At 41.1% G+C, this 27948-nt stretch overlaps 1 protein-coding gene across 4 annotated transcripts in view; it reads right to left on the minus strand.

The window, feature by feature from the left end:
* Positions 1-4558: 4558 nt before the first annotated feature.
* PLEKHS1 (pleckstrin homology domain containing S1) overlaps positions 4559-27948 on the minus strand; it is a 43820-nt gene continuing 20430 nt past the window's right edge. For 3 of the 4 annotated variants that reach the window (XM_060171252.1, XM_060171251.1, XM_060171254.1), the window contains 9 exons: positions 27440-27574; positions 25670-25745; positions 24516-24635; positions 19290-19415; positions 16739-16845; positions 16042-16248; positions 14101-14202; positions 11206-11341; positions 4559-7308 (listed from right to left, as the gene is read on the minus strand). In XM_060171252.1, the coding sequence (XP_060027235.1) occupies positions 7129-7308; positions 11206-11341; positions 14101-14202; positions 16042-16248; positions 16739-16845; positions 19290-19415; positions 24516-24635; positions 25670-25745; positions 27440-27574 (1189 nt within the window). In that variant the 3' untranslated portion in view covers positions 4559-7128. The remainder of the gene's footprint in view (positions 7309-11205; positions 11342-14100; positions 14203-16041; positions 16249-16738; positions 16846-19289; positions 19416-24515; positions 24636-25669; positions 25746-27439; positions 27575-27948) is intronic. The other variant, XM_060171253.1, reaches the window with a different exon arrangement.

Raw genomic sequence — 27948 nt, forward strand, 5'->3', positions numbered from 1 at the left:
AACAACGATGACATCAATAACAACAATATAAATAACCACAACAATAAAACAACAAGGGCAACAAAAGGGAATAAATAAATAAATATTTAATAAAAGCTTGTTTATTGACTCAAGTCATAAATGTTAGAACTCTGCTACCTTTAGGGTTTCATCTTGGTAACCAAAATCAAGAGATGGCTTGGTGCATGATGGGCATAGAGACTGTGCTTTATGAAAAACTTTTAATGGTTTCTCCAGAGTACTGATGAGTTCTGGATTATGATGGTTTAGGGAAAGCAAACCTGTGACTTTGGAGCTTCAGGCATGAGTATCTCTTTGCGTAACCATTATGCTATCTACAGCCACAGTGGAAAACTTCTCATTATGAGATTGTCACTTTATTTGACCAGTCTTTGCTATTCTTCTGAGCACCCTTATAGATTCTAAACTTAAAAAAGAAAAGAGAAAGAAAGAAAGAAAGAAAGGAAGATAGAAAGAAAGAAAGAAAGAAAGAAAGAAAGAAAGAAAGAAAGAAAGAAAGAAAGAAAGAAAGAAAAAAGGTTTTGCTTGGAAAGAACCCACAGAGGCATGTGAACTGGATTATACTAACAGACAATCTTAATAGATTCTCACGCTACAGGGGAAATGGATATAAAGAGATGTGAAGACATAGTTGGTAAGGTGGCAACAATTCTACCTGAGACATGGAAAAGGGTGAAATTTGAATAGGATCCTATATTTTGAGAATTTGCCAAGTTGGTAAATATTATACTAAAAGTGCTTCAATACTAATGTGTTTTCTCCTTTTATCTTTTCCCCTCTTTCTGATATCTTAAAGAGCTCATTGGGCAATTTGACATGGTTTTAATGATGTGAATTGTTGTCCTAACTTTCAAAGTCAACAAATTCGGATTGCAGTGGGAGGGACGGCTATGCATATGAAATGCTTTGAAGATAATGAAGAATGTGCAAATGCCTATGAGACTGCATCAGACCATCTGAAGAGAGGCATCTTTCCTAAATGGACAGTGACACTAGCACCAGTCTATTTATACAGCTCAGTCAGTAAATAACACATTAAACATGTTCACAGCACTGCCTAATAAATCCACAGCCCTGCTCCAGTTTGGCTTATGTAAGCTGAGAGGAATCCTGGCAGAGTTCTTTGCAATTTCCCCCCACTTTGCCTGGGAGTGTGAGATATTAATTAAAGAGAAATCGGATAACAGCCTCCAGGCTGTTTTGAGCTGATGTGATGGCATCTTGTTAGCTATCTGCAATTGGTAAAGATGGATTTCTTTCAAAATCTCTCTTTTCTGGGAGTTCAAGTACTACTCTTCTAGAACTGAGCTCATTTGCTAGATTTTCCTAACTGAATCTTTGTGATGTGTTCTTTTTATGTCTGTCTGCAGCAAAAATTAAGGTGTGTGTGTGTGTGTGTGTGTGTGTGTGTGTGTGTGTGTGTGTGTGTGTTATAGATAATGGATTTTCAAAGCAGCATATGAGAGATCAAGGTTGATTTGACCTACTAGCAGTCATTTCCCATTCTCCCTTCCTCTTATCCCTTGGCAGCCATTGATCTATTTTATGTCTCTATGAGTCTGTCTGATAGGGACATCTCATATTAATATGAGTGTGCAATATGTGGCCTTTTGTGTCTGGCTTCATTCACAAAGGTGAATCTTTTCAATGCCCATCCATGCTGTAGTTTGTGTCAGTATTTCATTCCCTTTTATGACTAAATAAAATTCCTAATTTGAATAGATCACCTTTTATTTACCCATACTTCAGTTGGTAAATAGTTCCACTGTTTCCTACTCTGACCAATACTACTATAAACAGCTGTTTTGTGTGAACATAATAAATTAATGTGGAAATCTACCCCTAAACAAATTTTCTATCCACATCCTTAATCTCCCCCCCTCAAAGGAATATATTTTATTCCTATTAATATCACCTCTGTTTGGCACAGTGCCCTGAACCTAAGAGGTGGTCAAAATGTGCTAAGGGCAATAGTTTAAAGGGCTGAATTGCGTAATATTTAAGTAGTTTACAGGACTTTAGGAACTTCCTATATCCTGTCAGTTTCATTCAGATTATTATGCACTGGGTATTTCCCTATTCTAGAAGATTAAGTGAATTGTATTAAGTTTTCTGAATGTGAAAGTCCACCCTCACTCCCACTTCACCCTCATATTACTCGTCATATGGTATTTTTTTCCAAACTACTAGAAAGGATTAGCTATTAGGTCTCTTACATAGATAAAACAGAACTTGTACTTTAACACATGCTAATCAAATTTGCCTTACCTTATAGGTACCTATGCATCTGTTCTTATTACCCCAACTTGATAAAGCTTGCAACAAGGACTCTCACCCAGAGGATGAGCTTCTGTCTTCCTCAAAGGAAGAATGCATTAATTTCTCCTTAACTGGAAAGTAATGTGAAGCCAGATGACCATGTCAAAGAAGGACTGTCAAACTTGCTAAATAGTCATTGTGGCAGAAGCCACCATTGCCTTCATGATTCCTGGAATATATGGTGTGGACTTCTGGTCAAGGGGCCAGGAAGATGAATGGCTAGTCTTGAAATCTGAGTTGGGGGTGAGGATGAGTCATTCACTCATTTCTTCTCTTTCTTGGAGTACGTCCTCCATGCCTTCTCCTCTCAGCATTAACTGCCCATGGGCAATATGCTTCTAGAACTCAAGTCTTCTCAGCTTGTGGCCTCCAGAATCAACCTGTTTGGTCTAATCTTAGCCTTGAGCAAGCTATTCAGCATCTTTATGTTTTGGTTTCCCTACCACCTATGTGGAGAGTGTGGTAATTCTCCTTTGACAAGGCTGTCATAGGATTCAATAGCTTAGGTTCACTTCAGAATTAGTCACGATAATCCGTCCATCCCACCATGATCTTTTTCCTTTCCAAACTTCATCACCACACAGTTAGGTAGAGAATAATTCTCTGTTTTTCTTATAAAATATTTTTACATGGCCCCCAATCCGTTTTCTTTTTAAAATTATAGTAGTCTTTACTTTTGACATAAACTTGTAAGCTTATAAGTGTTTCAGAAGTACAGTTTTTTTTAACTTCCTCAAAATATGTTACCCTATAGCAGCCACCTGCCACCAAAGCATAATATACCTCTACCAAAGCCGACTGGATCATCTCCCTAACCCCTTCCCTCTGAATCTACCAAAGCTGACTGGATCATCTCCCTACTCCCTTACTTCTGAATCTTTCTGTCTCTGCTGCTTGGATTCTGAGCTTTTTTCGTTTCTTGTTAGTTTATCTGAGTTCCGAGCTCATTTCTATGCTGTTTTTTTTTGTTTTTTTTTTTAGGTATGTTGGAGTCTTTGTTGTGGCAATAAGAGTGAAAAGAGCAAACAGAACCTGCTGATCTCTCACTGTCTTGGCTAGAAGTCCCATTAAGTTTTCTATCCAGAACACATTCAAGAACAGAGAGGTAAGCAAATAACATTGCCACCACCACCTTCATGAGCACTGAGTACCCCAAATCTATACCACAGAATGAGGTTCTATTTTATTACCTCAGTTTTACTACTGAGGTAATAATAATAATAAAAAAAAACTAACAAGCTGTTCTCAGGAAGCCTCTCATACCCACATGCCTAGCTTGGTTTCTCTTAATGCATGTATAGTTAAAAACACATAACCATCTATTTTCTCAGTTCATATCATAAACAAAGGAAGTTTGGCATAAGAGAAAACACTCTTCCATGCCTCAGTACTCCTGAAGAAATACTTAGAGTATGGTGATATAATGACGTGATAATGAGCCTCTTGGAGAAGAGGTGGAAAAAGCAAGAGGAGGCTTTTGATAAAGAACTTCACTTGTGTGAAGTCCTGGCTTACATCCTTGAATTTACACTTCAAACAATAAAAAAAAGAGGGAAGAAAGAAGTAACTTCAGACTAACACAATTGTGTTCTGACTAACACAATTTTTTTTCTGTAAAACGAAACTACATTTATTTTTATGTAAATCCTATAATGCATAAAAAACACTACTTTGTTTTTATTTTAGAGACAGCTAAAGCATACAAGAATTCTTACAATTTTGCTATCCTTTGATAAAACAAACAAACAAGTCAACATGATTGTATTATTGGGCAGTCACTCTGGAAGGTAAACATATGTAGACTTCCCTCCCTCAATATGACAATATGACTCAAGCTAGGCAGAGACAATCGTGGACTAGAATTCTTCTTCTTCTTCTTCTAGCGTTTGCCCTTCTTCCGTAGCCAGTCAACAGCGTCAGGTTGAGCCTGATGTAAAGTTTCGAGACCTCCTTTGAATCTGGAGAGGTGGCAGTCGTTGACTATGTGGGTCATAGTCTGTCTGTAGCCGCAGGGCAGTTTCGGGTCGTCTCTGGCTCCCCAGCGATGGAACATAGCGGCGCACCGGCCATGGCCTGTTCGATAGCGATTGAGGAGGGCCCAATCATAACGTGCTAGGTCAAAGCCGGGTTGACGCTTGCAGGGTTCTGTGATGAGGTGTTTGTTCTTTACCTCAGCTGACTGCCAACTCTGTTTCCAAGAGACTGGAACAGAGGACTAGAATTGAAAGTGACTAACACAATTTTTAATTAAACCTGTAGAAGAGTTAGTTCTCAAATGGCATCAAGGAAAGAAGACATGCTCTTTCTTCTATTTTATTTATTTTTGTCATTGATGGGACTTCACTCATCCAGACTAATTTTTTTCAGATACAGAGAGAGAAACAGGGCAGAAAGGGAGAGACCATAAGACTGACCTTTCCTCTAGTGAGGTAGGGGCTGTCTCTCATCTGATTGTGATTATGAAAGAAACAACACAGAGGGACATTAATATATGTTCTACTTTCATTAGTTTCATTATTAATGTGAATACACCCTCACTTAAAAACAGTAAAATCCAAAGTTTATAGAGTTTCTTCTCCCTCTGCCCCCATTGACCCTCCCAAGTTACTTCTAAGATGTGATTCTTACTGACAGTTTGAAGTTCTCCTCTTCCAGGCTTCTTGTTTCTTCTTGCTGATGTCTTCATTAGTAAGATAAAGAAGGAGGAGAGAGAGAACTAGAACATCACTCTGGTACTTCTGATGCTGAGGATTGAACTCAAGACCTCATGCTTGAGAGATCAGTGCCTTAGCCACTGTGCCACCTCCTGCCACTGTAACTGGTATCTTTTATTTGTTTGTATCATGAATATCTTTCCACAACCTTACATGCAGAACTTATAACACGTGCAAAGTATTCAGTTATATTAAGCTATCATAATTAAGCAATTCCAGAAAGACATTTTTTTATTGTTACAAACACCACCACAGTAACAATGCTTTTGGACTTGTGTGAGTACAGTCTGGGTCACAGAAAGTGAACTGTATTTGACTATCTCTTGGAAGTGCTGAAGGTCTTTTCATTTCTAAATCCAAATACAAAGTGGAGATCAGGGCTTATGTTTCTCAGAGAGAGTTTTAGAATCAGGTTCTGACACTAAATAGCTATGAAACTGGAAGTCACAAAGTGTGTCAGTTAAAAGGCCAGGATGTAGCACTGTACAGAAGTAGCTCATTGGACTTGGATGCCAGAGGTCCCAGGTTCGATCCCTGGCACCAACAGTAGCCAGAACTGAGCAATACTCTAGTAAATAACAAAACAAAGAAGAAAAAGTAGATCATTTGTCCAGATAATCAAGGCCTTGATTTCTTCCTAGGTAGAATGACAACATGGCTAAAGTATATTTTCTGAAACACTCTTTGCTCTAAAATTCCCAAATTTCTTTAATCCATTAGCTCTCTGTCCTTGTCCTCTTATTCATGAAAAAAAATTACTTTTACCTTCCTTAAAGGCCATTCATTCATGTGTCAAGTGAGGACATTTCTAATATAGAATGGCTAAGAGGGACATGGGCCGTGGACCACTCAGTTGAGCACATGTTACTGTGCACAAGTACCTGGGTTCAAGCTCTTGCTCCCCAAATGCAAGGGGGAAGAGCCTGAAGCAGGTTTGCAGGTGTCTTTCTTTCTCTCCCCCGTCTATCTCTCCTCCTTCTCAATTTCTCTCTATACTATCTTAAAAAGTTTTAAGAAAGAAAAAAGGGCTAAGAAATTATCTGTTTAGAAAGCATGTAGATCATGGCTGGATATGACTTAAACCTGCTTGGACCCCCCAATGTCATTACTAAATCTCTAATAAAATAAAATGATTGTTGAGTTTAAGAGGCCCTTGTATCTTTAGCCTTCTGGCCCTTGGACATGATGAGCACTAGGAGGTGTCTGTGAAGGCTGATATGCTATCACTTCTCTCTGGGGGATCATGCATTCCTGGAATGAAGGTTCCTAAAAGTACATCCCCCTAAGAGAGAAGGGTGTTTGTGGACTGTAGTGCGTGAGGGAGATAAGGCTGAACTAGCTTCCCCATCGTGTCTGATTAATCATGTTGTATTCCACAAAAAATTAGGGAGGCTGTGATCAGGCTTGCATACTTTGGGTAAATGAAAAGGCACGTATAGACCTGCATGGGTCTTTTGGACAAAATGGCAAATAGTTGATAAAATTGGGCTCTTTAATCCTTACCTGACCTGCCCACCTGGAGTGAACTTCTCATTGGTCTGTTTGAACAATCTGGCTTTCCAGGCGAGACTCTTAAAGCCTCTATTTCTTTCTTCCTTTCTCAACCACTCCTACATCTATTACTACTTCCTTGGGTATCCTTCCATTCCTTTCTTTCTCAGTAACGGAGCCAAAAACAAACAGGTCACGAAAGTTCTGAGTCTCAGGTAACTCTGTAACATCCATGTCTGGTCCTTATCTTGCTCCTTCCTTTGACCACCACCTCACACACTACAGCACATTTTAGAAGAAGGACTTTCCAAAACCTTTTTCCAAAAGACTTTGTCCCTCTGGTGTTTGGGACAAAGTCTGAGATAACAAGATCCATGGTTTTCACTGTGTTCCAAGATCATAAAACACTTAATCCTCTCAATACCCCTGATGCAATAGCCAGAGAGGCAGTAGTTAACTCCCCTTTGTTAGGATACAGAAGAGGAAGTTCAGAGCAGTGTGCTGAGCTACCTTGCATCACATAGCTATGATAGGAAGAGCCATGCTATCTTGTCCTTGCTCAGCTACAGTGGATCCCAACTAGTTATATGCCAGTCATTTTCTGAGTAGTCTTTTTAATGGCGGGGCTCCTTCTTGGCATCCTGTCCAGTTCAGGTGTAGCCAGTGGAAGAGGTACCACACCTTGGTATTTCAAGGCGCATGTGCAAGCCATGATGTGGAATTTCTCTGAATTCGGAATCCGACCAATGGTGAGTTTTACTTTCTAAAACACAAGAAAAGGAGAGTCTTTTAAAGCAGATTGTATTGGCGTCACACTGGCTTATAAGCCATACAATTTGGGGAGCACAACCCTGCACTTCTATAACTGAATATGCCTCCCCGTCACCAACCTCTAAAGTTTCTTAGGCATTCCACATCAAATGACCACTCTCCCCACCCCTGCCCCCTGGCCTCCTGATCAGCTCCTTCTGGACACTACTATACTTTTCACAGAATCTAAGAGTCATTTTGTCATTGTGTTTTGTCAGTTTGCTTTGATTATTTGTATCCTGCACTGAAGAGAAGCCACTAGGTAATTGTCTAGAAAGAAGAATGCTAAATGATCATAGATTATATTTGGGATGATTTGTTCTCAGCCTGACCTCACTGAAACCCTTTGAAGCTGGCTCCAAGGAAGTCCTGTGATCTTGGAAGCAGCAAGATACACAAAACACATAAAATGTGTGAGAGAAAGAGAGTCATACTGGGGACATTTAGATTGACTTTGTTTTCAATCCAAAAATAAGGTTCAAGTTTAAGACCTTATGGCAACACTGAAAAAAAAAAAGAGTAAATAATTAAAAGAAAAAAGAAACAAGCACAAAAGAAACATATGAAACCTGATGACCATCTAGAAGCCACATTGAAAGACTGGCAATAAGGGGCCAGTTGGTGGCACATCTGATTGAGTGCACATGTTACAATGGGCAAGGACCCAGGTTCAAGCCTGAGGTCCCTGCCTGTGAGGGGAAAGCTTTCCGAGTGGTAAAGCAGTGCTGCAGGTGCCTCTTTGTCTCTCTCCTCTATTTCCCCTACCCCTACCCTCTCGAAGACAATTTTTAAAAAGTGGTAATAAATTATACACGTAATTTCACTCACCACAATCTCAGAACATATAGGCACACCTGCGTTTTCTGCAGCACTACTTGCGATAATCAGGATATGGAGACAACTCAGGTGCCCAACTACAGATGAGTAGCCCGATCTCTGGACACAAGAAAGATGGCAGCTTGCCTTTTGCTACAAGTTGGATGGAACTGAAAGGGAAACTACTAAGTGAAATAAATCAGAAGGAAAAAGACAAATACCAGATAGTCTCTCTCTCACATGTGGGATATAAAGAAATAAAAGAAGGGAACAAACATAAATAAGCATAACCCCTTACACTCTTACTACAGAACTGAGGTTACTGAAGGGAGTAGAAGGGTGGACAGACCAATGGACCATGGTGGAAAGAAAAATATTGGTGGTGGTGGGTGTGGAGTGACAACACATATTTAGAAAGAGGTATAAAATTGTATGCTACAACACAGACAGTATTGCAAAAGCAGTGCTGGGCACTGTGCTAGATGCTAGTGCAGCCAGAGTGTCTTCAGTCAGAGCATAGCAAGCTCACAGACGAGTGAATAAAACAGCCAATTTAAAAACATTTACTTCTATGTAATTTCATGAGAAAGAAAGAGGGTGAGGGGAGAGCATAATGGTTGTGCAAAAAGACTTTCGTGCCTGAGGCTTAAAGTTCCAGGTTCAATCCCCTGTAACACCAGAAGCCATAGCTAAGCAGTGTTCTGGTCTCTATTTCTCTTTCTGTATCTCTTTCATCAGACAAGCAAAATATAAAGAAGGAAGGAAAGAAGGAAGGGAGGGAGGGAGGGAGGAGAGAGGAAAGAAGAAAGACTGGAAGGGAAAGGGGGGAGGGAAAGAGAGAGATATGCTCAACTCTGGTATGCGAAGTGCCAGGGATGGAAGCCAGAACCTCACAGATACAAACTCTATGCTCTACTACTGAGTCTCTCCCTGGCCCCAAGAAGGCATACTATGTGCTAATTATCTTACAGTGTGGGCCCAAGAATATGAACAGACTACATGACAGCAAAGAGAAAGACTGGATGTCTATATAGCCATATCACCCTGAACACTCAGGATACCCTGAGAAAGAATGGATTAAATCTATTTGAGGGAGACCAGAAAGATAACTCAGAGAAAGTGCTATTTACCTTGAGTTTTGCAAACTGGGTAGAAATTTGCATGGTGGAAAAGAGAACTAACTGAGGAACCCAATCCAACTACACTCATTTTCCTCTGCATAAGGGCTCAGGCTGGTTGAATCTGTTTGATATAATTTCCTAAACTTTCTGAATGCTACAAAACAATACTCTTACCCAGTGATTCAGCACCTGAACATCTCCAATTTACTTTGTCCCCCATTAGTCTACAGTTGAGAGAGAAGGGAAGTTGGGGTGAAGATGGCATGGGGCATGAGAGGAGAGAAAGTGAGATTTCAAAGGAGGGGTGAAATGTGTGTGTGTGTGTGTGTGTGTGTGTGTGTGTGTGTGTGTGTGAATTGGGAGGAGATGCTGGATTGCAGGAGACACATGTCAGGCTTCAGTTTCCTCCCAACTCTCTCTGGGACTGATCCTGTCTGGGGGCCTCATTTGGATGCTCCAGTTTCAAGAGGCCTTTGAATTTTTGGTAAAACCTGAGTTTTGTTGGGCAACATCTAGGTCTCTGTAGTCCTCCCTAAAGGCTTGGGTCAGCAGGTACCAGAGTATAAAATCCATTTTCTTCCTAGATATACAAGCCATCATGCCTTCCTCTGGTCCAAATATTGTAGCTTATTGTCATTCCCTCTTGTTCAATTCTTAATTAAGGTAGCACTGGTTTTGCAATACTGTCTCTGTTGTAGCATACAATTTTATACCTCTTTCTAAATATGTGTTGTCACTCCACACCCACCACCACCAATATTTTTCTTTCCACCATGGTCCATTCGTCTGTCTACCCTTCTACTCCCTTCAGTAACCTCAGTTCTGTAGTAAGAGTGTAAGGGGTTATGCTTATTTATGTTTGTTCCCTTCTTTTATTTCTTTATATCCCACATGTGAGAGAGAGACTATCTGGTATTTGTCTTTCCTTCTGATTTATTTCACTTAGTAGTTTCCCTTTCAGTTCCATCCAACTTGTAGCAAAAGGCAAGCTGCCATCTTTCTTGTGTCCAGAGATCGGGCTACTCATCTGTAGTTGGGCACCTGAGTTGAGGAAGCTCCACTGCTTTTGTGTTTTGTTGTGTTTTGTTTTGTTTTTCCCTCTCCCTCTCTATTTCTCTTCCTCTGGTCCTATCTGTTGCTTATCTAGTTGAATGAAAAAAAAAAACAAAACTCAGCCTCAAGTAGTGAAATCACACAAGAATTAGACCTCAGTGACATCAAAAGAAAAACCAAGGACAGACAGGGGTTTCCTGTCCACTATTCCCCCAGCCAATAGTAGCAGGGATATACTTTATAATAAAGATATAGAGCATACATGATAAATTCTAGTTCCTACTGCAAATACGTCGACTAACTTTAGCTAGTTGTCACTAATTTTACAGAAAAATGGGGCACAGATTGTTTAAAACAGGTGGATGCAAACAGTGGACTGGTCTGATTAAACTGCATGAGAATTTTGTCACAAAATACTACGTCTGTAGCCCCCCAACACAGGTGGTCCGTCTCCTAGCCCAGTGCTCTCTGCACAGCCTACTTTATATAAAAGAATATTGAGCAGCTCAGGAGGTGGCACAATGGATAAAGTGTTGGACTCTGAATCATGAGGTCCTGAGTTCAACCACTGACATCACATGTGCCACAGTGAAGCTCTGGTTGTCTCCTTTCCCTCTCTCTCAAATACATCCATCCATAAATAAAAAAATAAATAATTAGAATGTTGAAAGGATCTTAGAGTCACCCTGTTATTTGCAGGTATCAGATGAAGCAGGATTTATATTTATCATTCCCCTATTTACACTTGATGACAGTACTGTGTCTCATTCCTCTTCAGAACCCATATGAGGACTTCCAATTCCATCTAAGACCTTGACCTTTTTGCTTTGGGTACAGACTTGCCCTGTCAATGAACTAACCTCCTTGCGGATGCAGCGGCTGAGGAACAAGGAGACCTCCTCCAGGCTCTTGGGCTTCAGGTCATTTACTGCCAGAAGGTGGTCTCCATGGGAAAATAAGCATCCAAGGTGTGGGGGTCCTCTCCACTGAGACACACTGCAGTGGGAAGACAGTGGCCAACACGGGCATGAAATTGGGCTGTGGACATGCCATTGGGACTGGGGTGGGGTGGGCAGCTCTCCTCACTCACACACTTGCTACCATGTTTCTTTCTTTTTTTTAAAAAAAAAAAAATTCTATTATCTTTACTTATTGGCTAGAGAGTCAGAAATCAAGAGGGAAGGAAAAGATTGAGAGGGAGAGAGACAGATACCTGCAGCCCTGCTTTACTACTTGTGAAACTTTCCACCTGCAGGTGGGGACCTGGAGCTCGAACCTGGGTCCTTGCACATTGTAACGTGTGCTCAACCCGTGTGCCACCACCTGGTCCCCATGTTTCTTTATTGGCCCTGCATCACAGCCTAGAATATTCTTTCTTCTGTTGGAGCCTAACGGTTTCTCCAAAACCCTGTTCCAAATGTACTAGCCTTGCAAAGTCCTCCTGAACCCATGCCCCCTTTACTTTAAAAATAGTTTTAAAAATATTTTAAATTATTTTGTTAATTTCCTCTCTTTCATTTATGTATTGACTTATTGGCTGCCAGGATTGTACTGCGGCCTTCTTTATATCTGGAGGACTCTTTTTTACTTTTTCTTGGATGAAGAGTGAAAGAAAGTAACAGAGAGAGAGAGAGAGAGAAAGAGAGGAGAAGAAGAAGGAGGAGGAGGAGGAGGAGGAGGAAGAGGAGGAGGAGGAGGAGGAGGAGGAGGAGAGAAAAAGGAGGACGAGAGAGCCCACAGGAGCGCTGCCCCCACCCTTATGCACGTATTCCCATATATGGGGTGTCCAGGGACGCAAACTTAGCTCTCAAGCATGGTCTCTCTCTCTCTGTCTCACACATAAAATCAGTCTTTTAAAACATCTGTAACCTCCTGAGATGATGAAACAAAACAAGAAAGATGACACAATCAATTCATGAGAGAGCAAACTCAGGCACAAAGGTGCCCAGAGTTTCATTCAAATGCTGATTGACTCTTAGTGTGTTGGGGACTTGGAGAAAGTTAGAGGGTGTGGTGTGGCCCACTTGAGCCTCTAAAACAACTGGCATGTCTCCTTCACTTGACATTAAAGGGACTTTTTCCCTTTTTAAAAAATATTTATTTATTTATTCCCTTTTGTTGTCCTTGTTGTGTTATTGTTGTAGTTATTATTGATGTTATTGTTGTTGGATAGGACAGAGAGAAATGGAGAGAGGAGGGGAAGACAGAGAGGGGGAGAGAAAGAGAGACACCTGCAGACCTGCTTCACTGCGATTCCCCTGCAGGTGGGGAGCCGGGGGCTCGTACCAGGATCCTTATGCCTATCCTTGTACTTTGCACCACCTGCGCTTAACCCGCTGCACTACCGCCCAACTCCCCCTCTTTCCCTTTTAAGATTGATCTGGGGCCAGGTGGTATCGGAGCGGGTTAAGTGCACATGGACTGGCATAAGGATCCTGGTTTGAGATCCTGGTTTCCCACCTGCAGGGGGTAGGGGGTCGCTTCACAAAAGGTGAAGCAGGTCTGCAGGTGTTTATCTTTCTCTCCCCCTCTGTGTCTCCCCTCCTCTCTCCATTTCTCTCAGTCCTATCCAACAACAGCAATGATAACAACAATAATAATGACGACAAGGGCAACAAAATGGGAAAAATGGCCTCTAGGAGCAGTGGATTTGTACTGCAGGCACTGAGCCTCAGCAGTAACCCCTGAGGCAAAAAAAAGAGACTGTGATTTATCAAAATGAATTGCAGACTATTAGAAGGATATAAAGTCAGCAGTTTTCACTTATTCAATAGTAAAAAAAAAAAAAATCTCCAGGGCCTCGGAGATAGCATAATGGTGATGCAAAAGACGTTCATGCCTGAGGAGGTTCTGAGGTCCCAGGTTCAATCCCAGGCATCACCCTTAGCCAACGCTGAGTAACTTTCTGATCTCTTTCTCTATGTATCTCCCTCTCATTAAAATAAATTAAGAAAATAACCTCCAATAAATTAAATAAAGAGAAAAAGAAAGAGAACTACCTTCCAGGCTGTCTTTTGGATCTGAGTCTGTCAGCTGCCTTTAAGTGGCTTTTTTTTTTTAGACCTGTAAACCTCATTGATTCTCCAGCAAGACTCTGCTCCCAAATACTCATTGTACATGTGTGGGTAATGACTTCCTTAGATCAGACATAGTCTTGCCCCCTTCTCCTCATATTCAAGAAATCAGAAATTTCTCCTCCTGGACTTTTGGGTCTCTTGACACCCACCCACCTCCTAGCTGACTCCTCCACACAACAGTCTCTGTGTAGCAGAGTATTAAATCTTGGTAGAATAAGTAAGCAGTTATGCTCTGGTTCACTGACAGAAAAATCATTAATTTATGTGATTTGTGAATTTTTCAAATGAAGTGATAATTTGGTGGACTGGATAGTCCCAATAAAATTCATGGAAAGACTAAATATTGGGGAGCTAGGTGGCTGGTGGACATGGTTGAGTATATCTGTTACGATGTTCAAGGACCTGGGCTCAAGTCCTTAGTCCCCACCTGCAGTACTACAAGTTTTTCTTTCTCTCTCTCTTTCTCTGTTCGCCTCTCCCCTTTCTATTTTTATCTTTCTATCAAATAAATAATAAATATTTTAAAGGTGAAATAAAGACTTCTTATGACAACAGCATGACAGTAATCCAGGGTCTCTGTCCAGCTGTGTCATGCACAGTGTCTCAAGACAAAATGGTTCTCTTGCCATCCCCCAACCCCACCCAGCTGTGATCCAGTCCCTCAAATCTTTAACCTACCATATTCGTCCTCCAGCTTCAGTGAGAGCAAGGTAGTTTGTGATGTCAAGTGGATCGAGAAACACATTCAGCTTCTCCACTTCCTTGTCATCGGTGATGTTGCTATGACACAAGAGGGCTGTGAAAGTCCTGTCAGGCAGCTTCCCCTGCTCTGAACTGATTCAACCAAGGCCTCCCACATCTGAGATGTTATCTTCTAGCTGAAGACTGCTCCCCCCACCCACACCCGAATCTTGAGGAAGAATGTGACTTTAAGATAATTGAAAAGTATGTATAGGGGCTGGGTGGTGGTGCAGCCAACAGAGCATATATGCTGCAATGCATAAGGACTGGGTTTAAGCCCCTAGCCCCTTCTTGCAGCAGGAAAGCTTCACAAATGGTGAAGCAGGGCTGCAGATGTCTCTTTTTCTCTCTCCTTCTTTATCCCTTTCTTCCCTTTTAGTCACTCTGTCTGTAAACAAAATAAATAAATAGTACTTATGAGTGTCACCCCTACCTTTCTTCACCCCAACCCCTCAGAGCTGTGGCAGACAGTGGGAAGGGAGTTAGAATGTAATAACAACCAATCAGATTTTTTTTTATGCCTCCAAGGTTTTCACTTGGGTCTGGTGTCAGCACTATGAATCCACTGCTCCCGGTAGCCATTTTCTTCTTTTTCTATTTTTATTTTATTTTATTCAGTAAGACAGAGAAAGACTATACTTTCAGGTATCCATTCTATAGTATGTCAATAGGACAGAGAGGAATTGAGAGGGGAGAAAAATATAGAGAGGGAGAGAGAAAGATAGGCACCTGAAGACCTGCTTCACTGCTTATGAAGCCGCCCAGCTGCAGGTGGGGAGCAGGGCCTCGAACCCAGGTCTTTGCACAGGTCCTTCCACAGAGTACTATATGCGCTTAGCCAGGTGCACTCCCACCCAGCCCTGTAATAACCAACCACCACAATAATCAGAGGACTGCTAAGATCATGTCAGTCATGTAATCATTATCATTTTCCTGCTAAAGAACCAGAAAAATATATCTCCCTGGGTAGGGTGCCTTCCTTGTCATGCACAAGGCCATTCAAACCTCAGCACCACACGGAGGATTGCCATGGCATCAGAAGAAGCTCCAGTGCTGTGCTGTCCCCCAGCCCCCCAGTCTTTCTTTAACTAAGTGGAAAGGAGCTCCAATCTGGTAACAGTGAAGTCCTGAATTATGCATGCACTAGACCCTAGTTTTGCAGACAATAAAAGAAAAAGGAAAAAGGAAGAAGACATCAAAAAGAGGCAGAATATAGAGAATCCCATCAAAGAATATAAGTATCATTTAAAACACTAATATTAAGTCAATATTAAATCACTAATAAAATTTAAAGAATAAAAAAAAAAAGTCAGCCTGGAGCATTGGAGCCCCACAGATGAGACAACTAAACCTTGTTCCTATTGTTTCTGAGTTTTCTGACTGTGACTTTGGTGTAGCATTATCACATACTGACTGCTCAGAATGAGCTCTAAGGACAGAAGTGATGCTTAGCTCTTCACGCTAGCTCCTAATCTAGGAGAACACAGTACCTGGCACAGAGAAGGCACTCACTAGCAATTCCCAACTGATCCTCTAGCATGTCACTACGCACTCCCCAGGACACCACTCATTTTCAGTTTTACTGGTTTTTAGTTTTACTGGCTTGGCCACCTTGTCAGTGAGGAAAGAAAGCTTATTTGACATGGTGAAAGTCAAGTTATGAGTTAAAAATAAAGGTAAGCCTTCTTGACTGGAGAGATAGCATAGCAGTTATGCATGCCTGAGGCTCCAAGGCCAGAGATTCAAATCCCTAGTATCACCATGAACCAGAGTGTCTAAAATAATAATAATCATAATTCAAAATAAATATTCAAAAAAATAAAAAGGAAGAGCTTCTTGTTGTCAGGGCTCATTAAGTTTAAGAAACTAGAACTTTACTTCATCAGTATAGATAACTGCACAGCAGTCAGTGGGGATGGCCTCTTTCCATCATTTCTGGTTGGTGTTTCTGTACTGGTGGGTGATAGACATGGGTCCCTTCGCGAGCTTCCTTCTTGCAGAGCAGCCCCATCATTCTGGATCTCTGGAAGGTCCTGGGACACATCTTTGCAGTTGGGAGACTCCCGAGACATCTCTCTGACAAAACTAGAGCATAAGAAGGTTAAAATAAGGTTAAATCTTTTGTCAGCATGTCTACATGTATATTCAACTCTCTGTGGTGTGTGGATCAGACCTCAAAGCTGGCAGTCATGCGAAGGCAGATAAAGACTTGAACTTTATCCAACCATCACAACTACAGCCATAGTTAGACTCAATTACAACCAACTCCCCTAAAAATGGATCTGGAGTCAAAATAACCTAGTGGGTTCCGAAGGCTGAAGTGAGAATGTAAGAGATATAAATGCTTAATGAAAAACAGTGTCTGTCTCCTAGGGGTGGCTGGGGTGTCACTTAGTGACTTTTGGTGGATGGAGAAACCATCTTCACTTTTTGTTTTGAGATTACTGGATAATATGTTGGCTCAATGGAGGGTCATGCTTCTGTATCACTCTATGAGCTACTGAAGTGAATGGTAGTAACTATTCTATCACAGTCCATCAGCTAAAACCAGTGTTTGAAGCATAGTTTTACTTACCAGGACTTCATTGACATGTAGATCTTCTCAATTCCCTGGGAGACCTCCTCAGGATTATTAGCTTCAAGACATTCACCAGAATCATTGGCGGCAATAATATTATCCAACTAAAGATAAGAGAAATTGACATGAATGTAACTCCACCAACAATAGGCTGTGACTTTATCACCCTTCACACGAGCCACTGGTCCCTAGAAAAGTAAGTGGATTCACTGTCAAATCACTAGTGTTTTCATTCTTGGAGACAGAAGCATAAAGCTTTTGGCAGACTCAAAGTCTGCTTCCTTCTCCTGGGTCAACCACCCTCCTGATACAAGTTCTATTGGACTCATTGCTGCTTACGTCCTGTTTCACTACCAGCCACTGAGTGACACAGATTTTTTTGTTTTTTTCCAACCAGTGCAGCTGTGGAATTATGTCTCCTGGATGAGTCAAATGCTCAGACTCAATGTAGAGATGTCCCTATACTGCTGTGTTCACACACAGCCCACATTGCTGACTGAGGCTATAAAAGTTCTAGAAATATGGCCTCAAGAGGCTCTCAACTAGCTGCTTAGAACTAAGTCACTGGACTGCAGCTTGGGAGGTGATGCAGTGGCTAGCTAAAGTGTTGTACTCTCAAGCATAAGAGTCTGAGTTCGATCCTTGATAAGGGCATGTGCCTGAGTGTGTTCTGGTGCTTTCTCTCTGCCTCCTCCACCTCATAAATAAATAAATCTTTAAAAATTAGCCAAGAGAAGTGGACCTACCCTATGACCCTGTAATTCCTTTCATATACATATATATATATATATATATATATATATATATATATATATATCCGGATGGAACCAAACACACCTATCCAAAAAGATTTGTGTATACCTATATTCATAACAGTACAATTTATAACAGCCAAATCCTGGAAGCAACCCAGGTGTTGAATAACAGATGAGTGGCTGAGTAAGTTGTCCTATATATACACAATGGAATACTACTCAGCTATTAAAAATGGTGATTTCACCTTCTTCACCCCATCTTGGATGGGGCTTGAAGGAATCATATCAAGTGAGGTAAGTCAGAAACAGAAGGATGAATATGGGATGATCTTACTCATAGGCAGAAGCTGAAAAACAAGATCAGAAGAGAAAACAATAAGCAGAACTTAGTCTGGAGCTGGAGCTGGTGTACTGTACCAAATTAGAAGAATCTGGGGTGGGGGACGGGTGGGGTTCAGGTCCTGGGACAGAGAAAGCAGAGGACCTAGTGGGGGTTGAATTGTTATGTGGAAAACTGGGAAATGTTATGCATGTACAAACTATTGTATTTACTGTCGACTATAAAACATTAATCCTCCAATAAAGAAATTTAAAAAATTAAAAATGAACCAAATCTATTGTTGTTTAAAGACCTTATGGACTTTCTATTGCCTTCCTGACATCTAATCATCAATTCATAATCAGAACCTGTCATTCCAATCAACTCAGTCTTCCACTTCTACCCCTACAAACTGTGAGACTCTACAGCTTAATTTCATGTTATATCTTCCCACTGGCATAGTCTCATTCTCTCTTCTGGCTCATGAAGTTGTGTTCAGGCTTGGCTGAAGTTCCACTGTATTCTCTGACCAACCCACCCCTTATCCACCCCTTCTCTGAACTTTTACTGAGCGGATTGGTGGTTGTTGTTTTTTTTTTTTTTTTGTCATGGTTGATATTTTAACTTAGTTTTTACCTGCCTTACTAGAACTGGAATTTCTTAAAACACTTGGCAGATGACAGGTGTGTAACTAATGCTTAGTACAACCTGGCTGGTTACTTAGACCTTTATAAAAGACGATTTGCCATCTCTGTGCCCAGAAAATATATTAGCATAAAAATTTCTCACAATGCCACTTACTACTCCCTGACTGAAGACCCACCTGAGCTATTTACAACATTCATATCAAATGCCATTTTATCTCTAAGGCCTGGTTCCTATGGTGAGAGAAAACATATCTTGTTCCTACTGCTTCTGAGTTTTCTGACTGTGACTTTGGTGTAGCATTATCATATGCTGACCGCTCAAAATGAGCTCTAAGGATAGAAGTGATGCATAGTCCTTCACTCTAGCTCCTAATCTAGGAGAACACACTACCTAGCACAGAGAAGGCACTCATTTGCAATTCTCAGTTGATCCTCCAGCATGTTACTATGGATTCCATAATTGAGTGTGCATAGACCTCTGCTCATGTTACTATTTTTCTTCAGAGTAAAGAAAAACTCCCCAAGTTAACCGTCTAAGTGCAAATTTTACCAGTTACAAAATTTGGAAGTTTTCCCCCACCAAGTCCTTCTACTCTAGATACTTTATGACATTCAGATATTTTAGAATCCTCTCCTTTCAATGGGGAATCCCTTCCGTCTGTATCATGGTTGGTACTTATTCAAGTGTCAACATTATAAGCACATCACCTATACTTTATTCACCTCCATTGTTCCACTGAACCCTGCTTCGTGCCCTAGGATTAGTGCATGGTAGAACCTCAGTAGACACTCATACAGAGAAGTGATTCATAAATGAAAAGGATTACCTCTAAAATAACACTTCGAGGACTAGCATAATGACTTTCTTCTTTCATGTTTTGAGTGGCCTCTGATAGGAAATTTTGTGGTGGAAGAGCTTGTCTGAATCCTGGAGAAGCACTTCCTATTAAATGCTACAGAAAGTAATAAGATAGAATTAATGTTTTTCTTTTTTCTTTGAGGAAGAGGAAAGTAAACCATATACCTTCTGAGAAAACTATAATAGATTTATAAAGTTAAGAAGCTCAAAATTAGAACTCTGGAGGTGGCACATTGTGGATAAAGTCTTGGAATCTCAGGCATGAGATCCCAATTTCAACCCCTGGCATCCTGTGTGGCAGCATGATCTTCTGGATCTCTCTCCATTTACCTCTGTCACATTAACAAACACTTCCCTCAGTCACTCCAAAGCTAACCTTATCAAAGTAACGACTACAAAAGCTGAATAAGGGCAAAAGACTTGCATACTTTAAAGATGACTCTTCAGTTACTATCAGGCCAGCCCATCAGCTGGGGCCCTATTTGGGGAGTCCTGAGATTCCCAAACAGACAAAATGGGCCTACACCTTGAACAAATCACTTTCTCCATTGTTACTGGTCATCTGTATCAGTAACAACACAATAGACCCCTCTGTGGGCCCTCATAGGACCTTGCCCTCAACATGGATCAAGAGAGGTAGAGAATGTTCCATCCTCTGAAGGGAGGCTGGACAACATACTCTGCTACACCTGAGGAAGATGGGTTCTGAAATTGGGGCAGCTTGGAACATTCCTACTCATGACCTCAGAATGTGAACTCAGATCTACAGGGATGCAGAGGTCACATAGGCTCCTAAGCTGAATATGGGCCCCAGATCAGAACAAATTGATGGGGGTTACAGTCAACAATATTTATACACCTTTCCCATATTTGGGAGCTACTCTCTTCCCTGATCTAGCTTTCTGGTCCTTTTTCTAGTAATGACATCATCTCCCCAACTTGGGTCCACTTGCATATCAGATGTCAGGCTCAAAAAACAAACAAAAAAGATACTAGTATAGTCATGGGCTCTTTTAGAATATAACTAAAATAGGCCTACTAACTACAAAACAGAGACCCCCCCAACTCTTGATTTGCACTATTCCAGACTTTAGGTTCATAATTAGTCAACATTTTGTTTGCCTTTATATGTTAACTCTTCTTTCAGCCACCAGTTACCAGATGCTACCATAATGCCAACCAGACTTCCCTGGACAGATGACCCTGCCTCCCCAGAGTCCCAGCCCACTAGGGAAAGAGACAGGCTGGGAGTATGGATCAATCTGTCCCATGTTCAGCAGGGAAGCAATTACAGAAGCCAGATCTTCTACTTTCTGCTCCCCATAATGACTTTGGGTCCATGCTCCTAGAGGGATAAAGAATAGGAAAGTTATGAAGGGAGGGGAGAGGATACAGAGTTCTGTGGTGGGAATCGTGTGGAGTTGTACCCCTCTTATCCTATGTTTTTTGTCAGTGTTTCCTTTTTATAAATAATTTTTTAAATATTTTATTTTATTTATTTATTCCCTTTTGTTGCCCTTGTTGTTTTATTGTTGTAGTTATTATTGTTGTTGTCGTCATTGTTGGATAGGACAGAGAGAAATGGAGAGAGGAGGGGAAGACAGAGAGGAGGAGAGAAAGATAGACACCTGCAGACCTGCTTTACCGCCTGTGAAGAGACTCCCCTGCAGGTGGGGAGCCGGGGTTTTAACCGGGATCCTTATGCCGGTCCTTGTGCTTTGTGCCATATAAATAAAATTTTAAAGTTAAAAAATAAAAAAACAAATAAAAATTTTAAGTAGCTAAAAGGTTCTTCTAATATAACTTCAGAAATCCATGTAACTTGAATTTATCTTTTGAGTCAAGGTCACCTGACTCATGTAAAAGTATAAGCCCATCTTTCAGGCTATTCTTTACCAGTGAGACCTGTAACTCAGGACAAGTAGTTTCTCTAATGGGTGGCTTTCTAAGTCACTAAGGTGTGTCAGAGAGACCCCCAAATGCCATCTTCCCCCTATGTTCACCCAATACAGCACCTTTTCTCTTCCTGCTCAATATTTATCTTTTTGTGTTCTGCTCACATACTTCAATTGTTTCCATTCGGGTAGGGTTGATCATGTAATAGTATAAATTATAGGTTGCAAGGTTCCTTAGCTTCAACCAATTTACTGTCTTCCCTCCCCAACAGATTCAAGATACTCCACTAAAGTAGTTGCATTGCATGGCAGGAAAATTGTTGAGTGCAATTTGATCCTTCTAAGAACAATGCTATACATAGATCAAGGGGTTATGAAAAGACCTGAATGTTCTCTAGGAAGTCCTTGGAAAAAAAAGTGATTTTTTAAAAAAGTAGACATTTGAAGCAGCTTTAAACTCATGGACCTAGGTCACAATGAGTTGGGATGAAGAAGGGATTCTACTTAATTTCAACAGCAACAACATGCACAAACAAATTTTACTCCTTTTTGCTTTTGTCTTTATTTTTAAATTGACACCAGGGTTATTTCTTGGGCCCAGTGTCAGCACATGAATCCACTGCTTCAGGTGGCCTTACTTCCTTTTCTCTTTTTTTTCCATTTTGCTATAATAGGACAAAGAGAAATTGAGAGAGAAGGGGGAAGTAGATAGGGAAAGAGAAAAATAAACACCTGCAGACCTGCTTGTGAAATGCAAGTGAGGAGCAGGAGACTCAAAACATGTCCTTGAGCATAACATGTGCACTTAACTGGGTGTGCCACCCCTCGGGCCCTGAAAATGGTTTTAACTAGAACTGGTTGAGAAGTTAATGGATTGTTGCAGCCAGGGAAGTGACTTGATCAGTGGAGGACAAGACTTACATGTATGAGATCCTAAATTCTCTTCCTGGTGCTGTGTATGCCAGAGTAGAGCAGTGTGGCCTCCCCCCCATAAAAGAGAATAAATAAAACTTTAAAAATAAGTACATAGATTGAGTATCAGAGCATGTGAAGGCAAGATGACCAATAACATTATCTTTGGGAAGAAGCTCTCTCGTGTGTGAAAAGAAGAAGCTTTTATTGAAGAGAACCGGTCTTTCTACATCATTGCCTATCAGCTTGCCTGCAAATGTCAAATGAGCTGTGTGGTCTCGGTTCATTTGATATACTATAAAAAGCTTTTTGAAATAGTTGAAGAGCTCCCAACTAGATTAAGACTGGAGGCTGCACCATATTTAGATATATCAGGTGCCTAGGGGGAAGAGACAAAATAGTGTCCAAGGCAGGAAAAAAAATCACTCAGTCCTTTTATTAAAATTATCTAAAACTTTAAAACTTACATAGGCTAGAAGGTCGCGTAATAGGTAAGGTGCTATACTCATGTCCATGAGGTCCTAGAGGGAATATTGCTTCTATCCTCTCTCTCTCTCTCCAATAAATAAACATTTTTATTATCTTTATTTATTTATTGGATAGAGACCATCAGAAATCTAGAGGGAAGGGGCGAGAGAGAGAGAGGAGAAAGAGAGACACCTGTATCCCACTTTCACCAATGGTAAAGCTTTCTCCCTGTAGGTGGGGACCAGGGGCTTGAATCCAGGTTGTTGCACATTGTAACATGTACACTCAACCAGGTGTGCCACTGCCTGGCCCCCTAAATAAACAATTTTTAAAAATATATATCCAGAACTCAGAAATTTTCAAACCCAAGAGAGCTAAGAGACAACAAGAAGTCACTTTCTAAGGACTGCAAAAGCTGGATAAGGACAAGAGACTGGCATACTTTCATGATGGCTCTTTTGGTTACCACCAGGCCAAACCACCACCCAGGGACCTACTCAAGGAATCTTGGGATTCCCACACAGATATGATGGGCCCAGACTTCTAACTGATCCCGCTCTCCACTGTCACTGGTCATCTCCATCAGGGACAACATAATGGGCCCCACTGTGGGCCCCTACATGACCTTGCCCTCAATGTGAATCAACAATGATAAGCCCTGACCCATTCTCTGAAGTGAAGTTGGACCAACATATTCTACCACTTGAGGAAGATGGGTCCAGCGATGAGTGCAGCCTAGAATGTTCCTAGCTATGACCACGGAATCCTAGCTCAGACCTACAGAGATGCAGAGATTACAAAGACTCCTGTATGGAATATGGGGCCCAGATCAAATCGATGGGATTTACAGTTAACCATATTTATATACTTTTCCCATATGTGGGATCTTCTCTCTTCCCTGATCCAGTTTTCTGGTCCTATTCCCAACTCTGACGCCATCTCCCCAGACAATACCTTTGGCCTACCTTGCATGTTAGCTGTGGGGCTCAGGCAAAAATGAGTAAAGTCATGGGTCCCTTGGAATATACCTAAAATAGACCTCCTGGCTTTTTCCAAAATGGAGACTCCAAATCTTAGCTGCTCTATTTTTGCCTTTAGGTTCCTGATTATTAAACAATTTGTTCTGCTTTATATCTTCATGCTTTTTCACACACCAAGCTGCAGGTGCTGCCTTGATGCCAACCGGACTTCCCTAGGCTGATGACTTCACGATTGTGTCCTGGAATCCCACCTCTCCATTAGCCCTGCCCCACTAGTGAAACAGAGAGACAGGTTGTGAGTATGGACTGACCTGCCAATGCCCATGTTCAGTGGAGAAGCAATTACAGAAGCCCGACCTTCACCTTCTGTACCCCATAATGACACCGGGTCCATACTCCCAGAGGGATAAAGAACAGGAAAGCTCTCAAGGGAGGGAGTGGTGGAAATTTTATGGAGTTGTACCCCTCTTGTCCTATGGTCAAGTACTAAGAGTCAATCTTGGAGGACTGTATGGTGGTGCACACATTACCATATGCAAAGACCCAGGTTTGGACCCCTGCTCCTCACCTCCAGAGGGGAAGCTCAGTGAAGCAAGTCTGCAGTTGTCTGTCTTTCCCTCCTTGTCTTCCCCTCCCCCTCAATTTCTCTCTGTCCTAGCTAGTAAAAAAGCGGGGGAGGGGAGGATAAACCAGCTGCCAGGAGTGGTGGGTTTGTTGTGCAGGCACTGAACCCCAGTGATAAATAACCCTGGTGGTAAAAATAATCATAATCACAATAAATTAATAAATAAATAAATGAATCTTAGAGTAGGATGGACTTTGAGGAAAGTGCATGTTGATAATGCCCTGGGAAGACTTTTAAAGCAGTGGCAGACTCCTGTGGCACCCTGAGAGAGAGTAAGACAGGAGGGAGGGCTGGGATGGAGCAAATCTAATTACCATGTCTGGAAGACTGCTTCTTGGTGAGAAAGGGCTGGTAGCTTTTGGTATAGAAGGACCAGTGATAAGACTAGAGTCAGAACTGGGTCTTTTGTAATCTGATAAGAGCATTTCCAGCTTCTGAAAAAGAAATAATGGAGTTAGAGGACTATTGGTCTTTTTTTAAAAAAATTATCTTTATTTATTTATTGGATAGAGATAGCCAGAAATCAAGAGGGAAGGGGGTGATAAGGAGAGAGACAGAGATACCTGCAGCACTACTTAACCACTCATGAAGCTTTCCTCTTGTAGGTTGGGATCAAGGGGCTCAAACTCAGTCCCTTGCACACTGTAACATGAGTGTTCAACCAGGTACAACACCACCCGGCCCCCTGGACTATTAGTCTTTGTACTTCCTGCCACTAAGCTTTCACTAATGACTAAGGCTGATTCTACCAGCCAGCACTGTCTAAGACACAAACTCACCTCTCTCTCTTTCTCTCATTCCTGTCTCCTAACAGGACTCTCGGTCTCTAAGTTCAGAGACTCACCCTTTCTCCCTCTATAGTCTGCCCACTTTGGCTCTAATCACACCATACTTATCAACTGCCCACCTCCCACCCCGAAATCTGCTTTTTTTGAAAGCATAGAACAATCTAGAAAACATGTCAAAATGATAATGAAGGTCAAAGTCACATTTGTAAAGGTCCATACTAAGAAAGGATGTGTGAAAATTAACAGGAGTTCTTATGAAACAAATGAAAACAGTTAAAGCCACTAGTATTGACAGTAAGGTGACATTACATTAAAAGTGCAAGAAAGATGAAAAACATTGTCATAGTAACCACCCTAGATCTACTCACTTGAAAGGTAGCTGTTATATACCTTGGATAACAATAATGGAAAATACTCCAATTTCAGCAACTATTCAGAAAAACACCACAGTGAACTTAAACTCCTCCCACCGCCAAATAATAAGACTCTCAAGTGTCTACATTTTAGAGTCCTTGTAAAACACAAAAGTATTTTTCCTATTGCTAATCATAAAAATAACAAAGATACATCTCCCACTTATTTGTTGCTTGTCTTAATGCCAGTTGCTAAGGGGGTGGGAGCTACTGTTGTTTCCTTGTGAAAGAACAAGTGCCCTGTTATTTTGAATGTTAGAGAGTCACCTCTGTATTCTGGTGTGGTGCTTTTATATCCAGGCAAAACGATGACAAGAAGGTGGCCCAGTCTTTAATCTTCTCCCTGTTGATAGGGAAAAAATTTCAGTTGGCATGTAATAACAACAACACCTGCACACTTTTTGAGGCAATGAAGGTTTCTTTTATTAAAGTTGGAACAGGTAGTGGGAGCAAATACCAGGGAAATAAGAGCTTTTTTCCTAAGTAACTGAAATGACCCACTGACTCCAAACCACCTCCTCACCTTCACACTAGAATCAACCCTCGTGCCACCTCTGTGGGGAAAGCGCAGGGAAATGGGAAGAAAATAAAGAGTGATAATCATAGGATTGGAAGCTTCTGGTGTTGACTCCGATTTCTTTTGTGTTTGCAAGTGAGCTCTTTCATCTGCCAGCACAATTCTGTGTACTCTAACCAATGCGCCTCCCATTTTGGACAGAATTTTTCTAAATCTCATTTTATCATTTACTCTCATGACAATTTAAATAATTTTCTCTTTCATTTTCTTCTTCTCTTCCTCCTTCTTTTTTCTTTGTCTTCCCTTTGGATTGATCTGAGATTGACCAAGATTCTCCCTATTTGACGTTAGCATTCATCACCTCCATTGCTTGGCTTCCTCTTCCAACCTATCCCCAGCTTCACTGTCAAGCAGATAACCATCTAGAAAAGCTTTATAAAGTCCCTGTGAGTCTCCACATTTCTTACATCTGTAATCTCTTTGAAAGACAAGCATAGGCCCTCCTTAACAGATAGCTTACATTGTATGTACTGGGTTTTGTTTTTGTTTTTTTAGATGGAACGAATATGAAGTGATAATAACTACCATGGGCTGAATTGTGTCCTCCCTCCAAACTCATATATTGAAATCCTAACTCTCAGCAACCTAGAATGTGACCCTATTTGGAAATTAGGTCAAACTGCTGCAGATGTGATGGGTGAAAATGAAGTCAGATTGAAGTAGGATGACTTTCTAACCCAATCGGCCTAGTTTTCTTTATTAAAAAGAATTTGAAAGCCGAGGAGAATGTGTCATATAAAGTTCTGTTGCTATAATTTATTCTATCTTGAGTAGAAGAGAAAAATAACTCTGGTAGGAGTCATTCTTCTCCTGGAAGAGGACTGGAACAGATCTTCCCTGGAGGCTTCAGAAGAAGCAGCATCATACAACACCTTAATTTTAGACTCAGCAGCATTTTGAAATGATACATTTATGTCATTCTAGCCACCTAGTTTGTGGCCTTAGGCCTTAAAAAATGAACACTAGGGAGTCAGGAGGTAGCGCAGCAGATTAAGTGCATGTGGCACAAAGCCCAAGGACCAGCGTGAGGATCCCGGTTTGAGCCCCCCGGCTCCCCACCTGCAGGGGCATTGCTTCACAAGCGGTGAAGCAGGTCTGCAGGTGTCTATCTTTCTGTCCCCCTCTCTGTCTTCCCTTCCTCTCTCCATTTCTCTCTGTCCTATCCAACAACGACAACAATAATAACTACAACAATAAAACAACAAGGGTAACAAAAGGGAATGCATGAATAAATAAATACATAAATACATAAATAAATAAATGAACACTGTGACTTTTCATGGTGTTTGAACACATAGTGAAGACTGCCAAGATAACATTCAAGTTGGGCTGTGTGTTTCTGTTTAAAAGATGTTTGTTATGTATTAAGGTACATATGTATTATGTATTAATGGCTTTGTTGGTTGGTTAGTTGGTTGGAGTTGTCCATAAGAGACATGTTGCATTATTTTACTGCTCACCTGTCAGAGCCAATGAGGAAGTATTCTCTGTCTGAGGTTGTGAGAGACATCACCTCTTCTGGATGGCACTTAAACATCTTCTGCACAAACTGCATTTTTTCCTGATCGCGTATGCCAACTTCTACACTGGTATTCCTATTAGATACAGACTTAAAGCATTAAACAGGAGCCAGGGCAAAGTTAGAATGTATATGTATATTAGGATTTAGGTTGTGTTGTCCTGATTTAAGGAACTTCAGGGCCCCTCAGTCAGTTTTGTGATTGAAGACTGTTGAATAATTTCATAAAATAAACTTAGGTCTGTTTCATCAATGATTAAACATGCTTTATTCGGGCTGAAATTTAAATGAAAAGTTCCAACTTCAATTGGATTCTTGGTTTCTCAAATTGTGATTTCTAATTGTGTGTGTGTGTGTGTGTGTGTGTGTTTGTGTGCCTAACTAATTGAAAAGTAAACCTCTCTCTCTTTCTCTCTCTGTGTAAACAGCTTCTTGGAGTCATGAAGCGAG

The sequence above is a fragment of the Erinaceus europaeus genome, chromosome 14 (assembly GCF_950295315.1).
Source record: "Erinaceus europaeus chromosome 14, mEriEur2.1, whole genome shotgun sequence".
Classification (NCBI taxonomy): Eukaryota; Metazoa; Chordata; class Mammalia; order Eulipotyphla; family Erinaceidae; genus Erinaceus; species Erinaceus europaeus.